At 36.1% G+C, this 12,270-nt stretch overlaps 1 protein-coding gene across 1 annotated transcript in view; it reads right to left on the bottom strand.

Moving 5' to 3' along the window:
• Positions 1-8,812, bottom strand: part of neb (nebulin) — a 69,262-nt gene extending 60,450 nt beyond the window's left edge. Inside the window, exons 1-17 of the mRNA XM_057335645.1 lie at positions 8,710-8,812; positions 7,935-8,029; positions 7,584-7,637; positions 5,171-5,230; positions 3,628-3,744; positions 3,402-3,509; positions 3,161-3,265; positions 2,972-3,076; positions 2,775-2,879; positions 2,558-2,662; positions 2,179-2,283; positions 1,971-2,078; positions 1,096-1,212; positions 686-787; positions 494-601; positions 300-404; positions 89-187 (exon numbers count right to left, since the gene is read on the bottom strand). Coding sequence (XP_057191628.1) covers positions 89-187; positions 300-404; positions 494-601; positions 686-787; positions 1,096-1,212; positions 1,971-2,078; positions 2,179-2,283; positions 2,558-2,662; positions 2,775-2,879; positions 2,972-3,076; positions 3,161-3,265; positions 3,402-3,509; positions 3,628-3,744; positions 5,171-5,230; positions 7,584-7,625 — 1,491 coding nt within the window. The 5' untranslated portion in view covers positions 7,626-7,637; positions 7,935-8,029; positions 8,710-8,812. The remainder of the gene's footprint in view (positions 1-88; positions 188-299; positions 405-493; positions 602-685; positions 788-1,095; positions 1,213-1,970; positions 2,079-2,178; positions 2,284-2,557; positions 2,663-2,774; positions 2,880-2,971; positions 3,077-3,160; positions 3,266-3,401; positions 3,510-3,627; positions 3,745-5,170; positions 5,231-7,583; positions 7,638-7,934; positions 8,030-8,709) is intronic.
• Positions 8,813-12,270: the final 3,458 nt, after the last annotated feature.

The following is a 12,270-nucleotide window of genomic DNA, read 5'->3' as shown; positions in this document are numbered from 1 at the left end:
TGGAAACTTTTATCTATAGCAGTGTATTATTATTTTGGAAAAAACACGTTATATTCACTAAGGTGTGGAATGTCCTTTTTTAACTTACATCACTCAGCTGTTTGGCGTTGATAGCAGCTTGTACCAGGACAGGTGAGTCTGTCACCTGTGTGAACTTGACTTTGTCCGGATGTAAGCGATACGATTTCTGCAGAGAGATATACAAAAACACATTACATAAAATATCAAATCTACAAAGGAAATGTATGTACTTCAAATATTTTGTTTTAAAGCGGGTTTAAATCTTTTGATAAACTTACATCACAACATTGTTGAAGCTTCTTACTGGCCTCATATTCTGGCGTAACGGTTTGGGGGAAGAAACATCTTGCCTTCATATCATCATAATCAGCTGTGTAATTTTTCTAAAAAAAACAAGGAGGCATGTATAAATAAACAAATACATTTTCATGAATTTTAATAAAAATAATTTATAAACATTTGGAAAACCTACATCATTCTTCATTTCCTCCACTTTCTGGCAGTGAAGCATAAATATATCTTCATAGCTACCAACATAATGACCTTTCACCTCATTTTCGTACTTCTCTTTATAACGTGTCTGAGAACAGAGATGGATAAAGACATTTAAGAACAAGATATGAGTAAATGTTTTCAGCAAAGATGCAAAGCAAGTATCACTTACGTCACTAAACTTCTTCAATACGCTGTCCATCTTAAATTTAGGAGTATCGCAGTAATTGATGCTGAATCCCCTTGATTTCTCATAGTTTGCCTTGTACACTTTCTAGAAAAGGCAAAAGCAAAACATGTTAGCAATTCAACAAAAATGAATGAATTTAAAGAAACAGTGCTCAAAATGATCAAAATATAATTTAAAACTTAAGCTTAAAATTCCTTATAATTCTCATTTAAAAGTATCTTGGTGTAATGCCAGACAGTGGCTCATACAGATGCCATTAATTTCTCACATTTACACTGATGGTATTAAACATTCATCACATTTACACTGCCGGTATTAAGCTATAACCCATGTAATAATTTACTCAAATAATTTTCTGCCAAAGCAGACCACTTAAATCATGATTGACATACATCACTCAAGATGGTGCCGGCGTATCTCAGCTGTCTGAGAAGGGGGTTCTCTGTAGCAGGGAGAACGTTGTAGCCAGACTGTGCTTTGGTTTTCTCATATTCCTTCTTATATTTGACCTGTGAAAATAAACAAATATATAGATTCATTGAATAATAATAACGAAACGAAAATGAGTCATGGGTCCGTCTATGAGCTTTTCGAGGTTGGTGATCCAGTGTTTTTTATTTGTTAAAATCAACATGTAACCAACATTTTTACAGAATGTGATTTTCAATGAGGCATTGAAGTGCATTTCAGAGTGAATATTTCTTCCTAAGATTGGTGGTACTTAATGTGATTAAAAAATAGGAGATGCTTGTTGATGTCAGCAAATGATAGAGAAAAAAGCTTTGTATTTCTTTGGAATAATGTGCACATATTTATTGTTTACAATAAGAGCAGGAACTTGTAAATAAAAAGGAAAATAAAATAGGGTCTGTTTTGGTATTAAACTAAACATTTTAATCACAATACATTACAGACTATTATTATAGTGTTTTTTGTTTCTTTTGTTTCTTTTTGTTTCTGAGAAACAGAGGACACAAATACTCCTGATCTAATCCTGTTTGCAATTTCATGTTCACAACTGTGATGTAGGTAATGTAGATATTAGTCAGCAGGGATCAACAGAGATCAGTCTGATGTCTGAATGTCTGCATTGACTCATGATCTGTTTAGAGCATCATCACGAGAAGGTCATGCTCACACAATGAGAAAAGATCTAAATATGCATCTCTCTACCGCCACGTACCATCTCGCTTTTATTGTAATTGGGAGGCAATGCACAATGATAAAGCTTGTAGAAAACAAGGAAATAAAATATAAATAAACTCACAGAACTGGCAGCCTCTCGAGCCTTTTTATTGGCGTCGTATGTTGGTGTATCCGTTTGCATGAAATAAATTTGGTCTTTCATATCTTCAAAAGCAGCGGTATATTTTTTCTAGAAAGAAATAGAAGTGTGATACTCATTTTTTGTAATTTCACTTTATGGGACGGATCTTATGTCATTTCTTCAAGCATGCATAATTCTTGCTACTTACATCACTGAGGTTATCCATAACCATTCTTGCGATAGCGACATCGAAGTAAGGAGTTTCACACCACTTTCCCTTGACGTTCTTGTTGTAATCCTCATGATATTTAAGCTGTGAATTATTATCATTAATTATTAATATGTAAGTGTATTTGTAATGCAATTACACAGAATATATTTACATTATAAGTGGTACCTGATGCTCACTTGCCAGAATATATCGCACCATTTATACAAACACAATATATCTACTTTAGATTAAACCAGTATGTTAGTTTGATTGATAATAGATTTATGTTACAGACCCTTCATTTGTGGTCGGACCACTCATCAACACTTTTATAATATAACATTGTAATATTAAAAATGAGTGCTCAGGGTCTTACATTACTACGATTGGCAAAGTTTTTCTTGGCCAGTTCCAACTCTGGAGGATCAGCCAGAGATGTGAACTTGCGTTTGCGCTCATCATGGCCCTTCTTGTAGACGACCTGTGAAGGTGGAACACAACAAAACAATGAAATGTAACATACAATAGGAGTATATCTAATCATATTTTAGAAAAATCAATAACTGTATGAAAAAGTGTAAGATTGTACGCACATCACTGAGGACTTCTTGGGCTTTGGCCACCCTGCGCAGCTCTGGGCTGTCGCTGTATGGATAGTACATGGTCTTCTCTTCATCCCACAGCTCTGTGTACAGTTTCTGATAGAGATTTTCAAACATTTAGAGGGCGATCCAGAATAGAAGATCGGTTTTACTTCAGTGCTTATGTAAGACAGGTATCACAAGTCTACCTTGCTGTAATTTGCTGCATTCTTCACAGCAAGAACCAGTTCAGGGGCATCAGGAGGAAGCAAGTACCTATCCTTGGTCTCATCCCATTTCTGCCTGTACAGAACCTGCAAAAGTGGAAAATGTAGAAAAGCTGTGCTTTACTGTCAGACAAAATAAAATGACAGTAAACACCCAAAACAAGCACTTACTTTGCTGAGAAGATCAGAGACGTGCTTCACATGGGTAACCTCACGAGCCTCACCATCATAGAGACTGGTGGTTTTGACCTTGAGTCCTTCCATACGGTATTTCACCTGAATAATGATAACAATGAGATGAACAAACCGTACATACTGGAAAATAAGTTTATTGGGTGCTATTGCATGTCATTTTAAATATAGCTCAAATAAACATAAAAATTGGTTCATTTTTACAACAAGTGGTACATACCTCACTAAGCTGTTCCTGGGCCTTCTTGATGCGAATCATCTCAGGTGTGTCACTTGAAATGGCATAAGGCTGCCCCTTCGATTTTTCATATTCCTCCCTGTATTTATTCTACAAGAACATGCAATAGATTTAATTTACATTTTAGATTTCTAATACTGTACTTTATGACCAATATCTGTTACTGAATGTTAATAAAACACAAAATAATTTGCTTTGAAGCTCTTACATGGCTGTATTGGTCAAGCATCTTCTGACTGTGTGCCAGGTAAGGTGTCATGAACTTGGAGGTGTCCACCTTTGTCTTCTTCCTAACCGTGCGCCTAGGAAGGCCATCAGGAACCATCTTAAAACAAGAAGAGATCAATCAGCATTTGTGACAAATGTACAGGATGCTTTTAATAATGTCTCCTAATATCTAAACATCACAAGGGCACATTATTCATAAAGAATTATTAGCATGATTTAGTACAACTTTTTTCTGTAATAATGTACCTTAAAGCAGTGAAGTTCAAGCATCTAGTTTGCAACACTTACCTTCAATATGCCCTGAAACACTAATGTGTTTAACCTACCATGCAAATTAGAATTTTACTCCATTTGACAGATTAGCCAAAACCAAAAGAAATTATTTTAGTGAGCTAAGTAAAAAAGTTATGCACTAAATACTGGAAAAATTAACATTTTCAAAATATCTGTTGTTTATAATGTTATATATAATGATATCTTGATATATCTACAGTATATACTGTATATACGTGCAGAAAACATTAAGAGACCATTTCAAAATTACTTTCAGTTTTTCTGAACTTACTATTTAGAGGTATTTGTTTAGGTAAAATTAATTTCTGTTTCATTCTGTCAACTACAAACAATATTTCTCTCAAATTTCAAATGAAAATATTGTTTCTATTTGCAAAAACTGGAGAAACAGGTGAAAATAACAGAAAAGATGCTCTGTATTTTTTCAGACGTCAAGTACTGCAGAGAAAGCACATTCATATTCACTTTTAAGCAATACAACAGTAATATTTGTACACGTATTTAGGAAAAGTTCGAAAATATTTTTATGTAATAACCTCAACTTTTATCACAGTTTTGATGTGTCTTGTCATGCAGTCAGTCTTTCACACTGCTTTTGGATGACTTGTTTTTGTCACTCTTGAGGTTTTACAAAAAGATTTTATTGAAATACAACAGACAATGGACCGGAATGGCCATAATACATTTAGAAATGCTAAAAAATTTAAATTTAAAATGGTCTCTTAATTTTTTCAGTGGCTGTATATATAGCTCGAAACAACAGAACATGCACTTTCATGCATTACAAATAAAGTGTGTGAAGCCTTAGTTTGATCACAAAGTAGTAAAAATGTTAACAGACAGACAAATATTACAATATTACAGGCAAATATTACATTCACTCACATAACAAAGCTCTATAAAAACAACTTTATCATCGCTATTTGTTGATGTCATTTGCATGGCTCGGTACAAGGTAGCATGGGGGCTATTTTATACTATTTCAACAGAATTCAAAACACTTCATTCAACATACAGTAATATTCTTAATAAATCATGAATTGTTAAACAAGAGAGTTTGTTTAATAATCCACCTTTTACGTCGGTGGCATTTCTCTATGCCTCTTACTAAAAAAGAAAAGAAAATAGATTTGGAAGGGAATAGCCCCCATGGCATGCAGTGTAATTTGGAAAAGTATCTTCTGGTATGGTCTTTGGCACCGGAGGATTCTGGGGAGGAGATCATTTACCTTTACACCCTGAGACCCTGAGGTGGTCGTGGTGGTGACTGTTGAACCCTCCTCATAGTACTATAAATATAGGAAAAACTCTGGGCTTTCAAAATGATGATCACAGACATCAGAAAAATTACTGTATAGGAAAGTGACTTTTCCAGCTCTGGTAGTCATAGTTTAAAATACATGTTTTGCTCTACCATGATCTTTTAACTAACATCTTGGCCTAAGGTCATGTTTACTACCATTCAGCAAGCTTAATATACACGTCAAATTTTTAGCAAATAGCTATACTTACCAGATGGCCTCGGTAAATTATGGTTCAACTGTACTGTTCCTAATCAGAGAACTTAAGTCATGTTTATGCTAACTAAGTTAATGTTAAGAGAATAAAAGTGAGTCTGGTTCCACAGGGGAGCTTTGACTTTGATTGACAGAGCCGTCTGACTGGCTTGTGGTAAGAAGGTTTTAGCAACCAAATGACCTCATGACTATTATTATTTACTGCTAAATTTATTGTCATTGTAGTACATAGAAACAGTGGGTCAGGGAACACATTCCAATACATACACCTGTGACATCATTGCATTCCGATTCAGTCATACATGTAACTGTACTACCAGGAGAATAAACTTTCCTTCAATCATTTAATAAGAAATTATAACCAAATACATAATTTTAACACAAAACCAGAGCAGGAAAAATCACTCCAGAGGTTTCTTTAATTAGTCCAATGGAAGGCAGAAATACATACAGGTTTTGTTGCCCCTTACAATGGCTTTTGATTTTTAACATACAAGATATGAGAAGTGTAAAGTAGTCACTTTGTCATTAAATATACTGTAAATTAAAACTGTCCCTCCGCTACAGGTGTTAGTTTTCCACGAGTCCTCCCCCAAAGCATTTTATCAGCGTGACGTTAATGGTTAGGAGTATGATTTACAACACGGCTCATCTCATTTGCCTGCCTGCAAGCCTGCTGGAGATGTCGACTTCTATATTTGTATCTCTTGGAAGAACGACTCGGCCCAAAGCTGAGGGCTGTTTTTCCATTAATGGGGACAAAGTGTTATTTCTAGATTCTGGATCTTAATATTTGTATCTTTTATCTAAGTTATTATCTAACTGTAGCCTGGAAAATTAACTCATGAAAAAGACTAAACATAGTTTGCTGTTATCAGTAAAAAAATAGGAAAGTATTAACCAAGCATTAAGGAAGAAAAATACTGTAACTGTCTGCTTTCCATAGGTCCAATGACAGAAGCCATTTCAAGAAATTCTGATGTCTTTGAGATCCTGTTCTAAAGTGTAGATGAAAGTAGTAGTGAAACCAGAGCGTATAACGTATATAATCTAAATGATTGTCGTTTTGAGATTCCCATCTTTTTAACATGTAAGATGGCGAATTTCCATTTCCTGAAACCATTTTATTAAGTTCTCTTGAAATCTTGTTAATGCATTATTTTGATGCAATAGTTTTGTAATCCCCTATAAAATATCAACATCAGAAATAGTCAGGAAAGTATACAAGGTCTACTTTAACTCTATTTCCAAGGGAAATAATGAATTAAAGTAGCAACCTTCTGCCTTCACTCTTCCATTGAACACTCAGACATACACATTAAAAAAACATTTACCATTAACACATTAAGACAGTTATTCAATGGATAACATCACAAAAATACATCTACAGTGAGTGCACAAAACCACTGGAGGCTTCAGAAAGAGCTGTGGTTAAACGTTCAACTAGACATTTGGGATATTTGTCAAAATATTAGATGAGATTCTTTCATTAAGAAACCAAACTTTAAAGCATATACAAGGACAGTATATTTGAGCAGATTTGAATATATTGAAAATATTAGAGTATAGAAGCGTATATTGCCTTTATCTTTAATTGTAGTTTCAGCTCTTCATGAAGCTTGCAGAAGATTTGCTGCTATGAACAGACCATAATCCCATTGTTAGTATAAAAATGAGAGTATTATATCTAACAATGGTTATTTCCATTCAGGTTTCAAACAAACACTGTTTGTATCACTTTATTTTTATAAACATTACATTCCTATGCACATAACAAGTATTACCAGATTGTAGTCCTTACATAATGGTGATATTAATGATTACAGAAATGCTTCTATTGAGAAGAATTGCATTGTAAAAAAAATTGCTATATAGGGACAAATTATTTATTCAATGGAATTTACAGCACAAGAGAGCCGGAGCCTCCAAGTAAGAGGTCATTTGAAATGTAATCCAATGCTAATCATATACGACATGGCAGCCCCTACAGAACTGCTGACTTTGGAGGTATCATAGACCACTATTCATAGGGTTTGCCAATATACCTATAGAACCGAGATCTACGAGGTACTAAGCTGGAAAATATATAAGCTAGCTCTCGAAATCTTTGAAATGTGTATCTTACCTCCTCCTCATACTCCTCCTCAAACTCCTCTTCTGATGCCATCTTCAAAGAGTTCTGCACAATAAGATCAAAGCCAGACAGACAGCTTATCACTGGCACCATTAACAATCTGTACATTTAACAACTAACAACCCTAAACTCAATTTTATTATGCATAACATGACCAGCATTAAGAACGTGTTTTAATGTTTCACAAGGCAAATAATGTGAAACCAGAAGGATCCTCATTTAAAGATTTTACTTGAAGGGGAAATTCAGAACTGATGTAAAGTAATCTGTTAATTTCTGTATGATTCTGTATTAATGAAAGAGTTAAAGAAAAATGTTTAAGGGTGCACGAGACTGACATACCTTTAAACTTTAAGCAACCTTACAGTAAAGAAGGTGCTGACTTTCCATCCACTCGCGTTCCAATCTGCTATTCCACTTTATGTATTCCTGCAAACCTAAACAGAGACAGATGTGTCAGTTTTCCTCCGACTGAACTGATGCACCTCGGATCAACAAAAAATCTAAATTTTCTGAAGTTTGTCAGCAGGCCTCGGTTGGTGAGAGGGTTTGACACCTAAGACCCCCCAAACCACTGCGCCTCCTGGCTGAAGCCTTGCGCCAGCTGCTCTGAATCGCTCCAGCTATTTGACATGTAAGCCAATGCTGCAGGCTGATTGGTTGGCTTTGTTTAGCTAGTAGACATCCAATGCCTTCTGAGGCTGCGGGTTAAATTTAGGCTTGGCCACTAACTACCCTTTTTTAGGACCTGACTGTCAAAAAAATTCACATCAAGTTAGACTTTTCTATGCATTTTCATCACAAAGATTAGTAGGCGTGTGAATGGGACGTTATCACAATCCTGCCCGTGATGTGAGGTGCTTCAGGTAATCTCCAAAGAAGATCAATGAGAAGTCCAGTAATAAGTTCCAGATTTGGGTCATTTGTAAAAGTGGTTGTTCCTACACGATGGCCAGTGAAGTCAAACACTTCTTAGCAGGCTGCGTTGAAGGACCAACCCTCAGCATCACATCCATCTACCGGCAGGAAGAAGACGGACAATCCGAGAGAGTAGGCCAAGCTGTGCTGCAGAGTGAAACGTGTTTGCTTGTTTGGTTTGTTGGTTTTTCTTGCTTACCGGTGATTTTAAAGTTAAAACGTTTCCCAAGCTGCCAGAGCCTCCCCAACTCTTCCCTCCTGAGAAACGCTGGGTAACAGCTCACAGCTGCGACGGCACTCCGGTTATCATGTGCTTCTATCCCCCAATCACTGGGCAGCGTTCTCAGATTTCAAAAGCTAAATATACATTAGCCATCCTTCAGAAAAGTGCACCTGTTCAGCAAATCACCACCATCAAAAATATGAGGAAGAGAAATGAAAACAGACTTTGCTGCTTTGAATGACAGAATGTATGATGTTGTACTACAAAGCAAGGTAACAGTGTCAAGAGAAGTCATCAAGCTCTTGGGAGTCCATACTGTATAAAGATGACTAGGGAGGAGTCTTGAGGTCATTCGTTTACGTCCAAGTGTACCCAGTGGCTTAAATCAGGTCAAGGCAGGGGGCAAGAGGGAAATAAACTATTGACTTATGCACCAAATTGCAAATCCATTAGAAGTGACATCAGGAGGACATACGAAACAGGAAGGAAAATTATTCAATGTTCATATTTCAAGCATCTTAGAAAGACTGACGTGCATTACGTACACAAAAATGACATCTGCCTATTGAATCATACATTAGACTGTAAAAAAATGGAGCGCCATAAATATTCAGTAAAATAACAGTTTCTTTTCCTATAAAATGACATGGTTTTCTCAGTTTTTCTTGTAAATTTGCTGTCTTTTTCTGTAATTGGATGGTTTTTGGCTGTATTTCAAAAATAAACTGTAAAAAAATCCCGTAAAAAATAAGCAAATAAATAAAAAATGTCTCTGTAAAATTACATGTTTTTTCAGTTTTTCTTGTAAATTTGCGCTCTTTTTCTGTAATTTGACGGCTTTTGAGTGTATTTTGAAAATCCGTGAAAAATCTGTTAATAAAACAGTAAAATTCTGTAAAATTACGGGTTTTTACAGTGTAGCTTTCTGTAATATGTACCTCTAAAATCTTAAGAGATTATTATATATTCTTCTGAGATTGCTGGACATTTCTTGGCTGTGTTCTTGACATCAAATGTGCACAATTCTTTTGTTTTTCAAGACAGTTCCCCATGGTTGACTTGTTTGGAAACATTAATGCTATTACATATGATGCTAATATTATCTGCTACCACAACACATCTCCAAGTGCTTCGGAGCTGACACACAACTGCTATCCCACTCTTCTACTGCACAGTTCTGTCTGATCTAATTCTGTTGAGCATGTTACAGTATTAAAACTATTCAGGGGCGTTCAAAAATACAGCAAACACTATTTTTAAAGCTTCCCGAGTGGCCGCAGGAGGTGTATAGTGATAGAGGCTGCATTTTCCCCAGCCCATAACACCATTGTGCCACATGGACAGGTTGAACAAGACCCTGCTTTGATACACTTACATACATCTGGAGACATGTTAAAAACATTCAGTTTGTATCTTGATGTCATTTCCTTCCACGGGTGTGCAGTTCTCTACATGTCCTTGGTGGGGCAGTATTACAGAGATGAATGACAGAAGCAGCTGCAGCCGGTGTCTCAGCTCACTAGTCAGCAAGAAGTAACATTGACAACAAATGCGAAATTGTGGCTGTTATTAGGGTCAAGCATTGTGTGTAGTGGTTTTGACCTCATTACAATTGTACAATGTTTCTAATAAGGAAAACAGATGCAATGTTTACCTTTGAAATGCAAAAATTGATACATTGAAGACAAATGAACAGCAGCATCAAAAAAAGTTACAGCAGTTATATCATTCGGTCAAAAAAAAAGTTTCAGCAGGTAAAATGCCATAAAAGACACTTGATAGAGTTAAATAGCTAACATTAGTATTACATATTTAATTATTATTTAAAAGGTTAATAGCAATGTCACACCATGTATATGTTTTATGTGTTTTTCTTCAATGTGCCACATACAAGAATGATCCTCTTTCAATTCCTAGAATATTTTCATTGGGTAAATATTTATATATTTCTGTCAACTGTAACACCGTTAGCAGAACTACAGTAATATGCTACCTCAAAATTTGGTTGCTTTTGATGTTTATGTACGGTTCTTCACTCAGACACATTAGAAGACAAACATAAAGCTTAGTCACTGGAAAAGATGAGTAGCTCACGGGTGGGGGGTCTGAACAGCTGAGGATGGGTTATTAACACACCTAGGATGACACCCTGTTTAAATAAAACAACCACTCACGCTTGAAAACAACAACATCCTAGAACACTGCAGAAAGGAGGTTTAGTGAAAACTCTGAGTATATTAACCCTGAAATGAGGGAAACTCTGGGTTTTCCGTTTCAGAATGTGAGGTATGTCAAACCTGAGAAAGCGGGGTAACTCAAGCCCGTTTCTAAAGGAGAGGTATCTTATACTCAGAGTCAGTAACCATAGTAACTTACTCTGTGAACCTAACCTGGTCGGGAGCAGGTTTTCTTTGGTAAACCCAGAGTTTATTTCGATCTCCTCCCCCTTTTAAAGCGCAAGTGGTGTAACTCATCCATTCATTCATTAATACAGTCATTCATGGCACACATTTTGATTACACAGAGACCATCTCAGTGACTTATACTGTATGTCATATGTGCTTTTATAGAGGATTCATGAAGAGGCTGCATTAATTCATTGCAATGTACTTTGATTTCAGGAGAGCACCGAGTGGAATTTTGTCATTTCCCTGTGCATTTTTATTAAAACTGTACCGTTTTTCTTTACAGTGAATTAGATGTATCAAAATACATCTCATCCATCCTTACACATAAATAAAGTGCATGAATAAAGAAATGAATAAATACAGACATACATGCAGAAACGAAGCGATAAAGGTAATAAACAAGTAAACTTGACATGCAGCCATTCCAAGTGAAATCTGTTCAGAGCAGGATTCGAACCGGCGATCAGTCTAACTTTGCACGAGAGTCTGACGCCCTACAGGTGTCCTATACACCATAACGTCTTACTTGCGTAACTAGAGCACTCATGGCGAGTGAGAACATACGATTTTTTTATTATTTCTGTTGTTTCATTCATTTAATGATTGATTAATTTATTTGTTTATTGGTATCAATTTATTAATTTAAACTTAAGTCATTTTCAGGACATCAGTAAATCGAGCGGAAAGTTTGCCTCACTCTCATGTGCTTTCTGCCGCCATGTTGCTTTTTTTGGTGCTGTTGCCATGGTGAATCGTGCTATCTTCGCTCAATTGATGATGGCTTTTTAAATCAATGGTGCACGCGCGTAACCTAGAGTGAACTTACTCAGAGTGGATTGAACTAATTGAAATCACCTGTTCTGAAACCGAAAACTCAGAGTTGCGATTCTCTGAGTAAATCAACTCAGAGTTCACATTTTAACTCGGTGTTGGTTGAACCTCCTTATTGAAACAGGCCCCAGGACATGGACTGCAAACCCTGTGACGGAGGACAATGTTTACCATAATTAAAGCATAAGCAACTACAACATAAGTCAGTTGCGCACATGCCAGAAGTAAGGTGAGTTTGTGTATAACAGGTTTATTCTGCCTGTTGATGTTGATGGTCAAGGGGCAGGATGTACTTTCA

This window comes from Triplophysa rosa, linkage group LG6 (genome assembly GCF_024868665.1).
Source record: "Triplophysa rosa linkage group LG6, Trosa_1v2, whole genome shotgun sequence".
Lineage (NCBI taxonomy): Eukaryota > Metazoa > Chordata > Actinopteri > Cypriniformes > Nemacheilidae > Triplophysa > Triplophysa rosa.
This window is presented reverse-complemented; position numbering and strand designations above follow the sequence as displayed.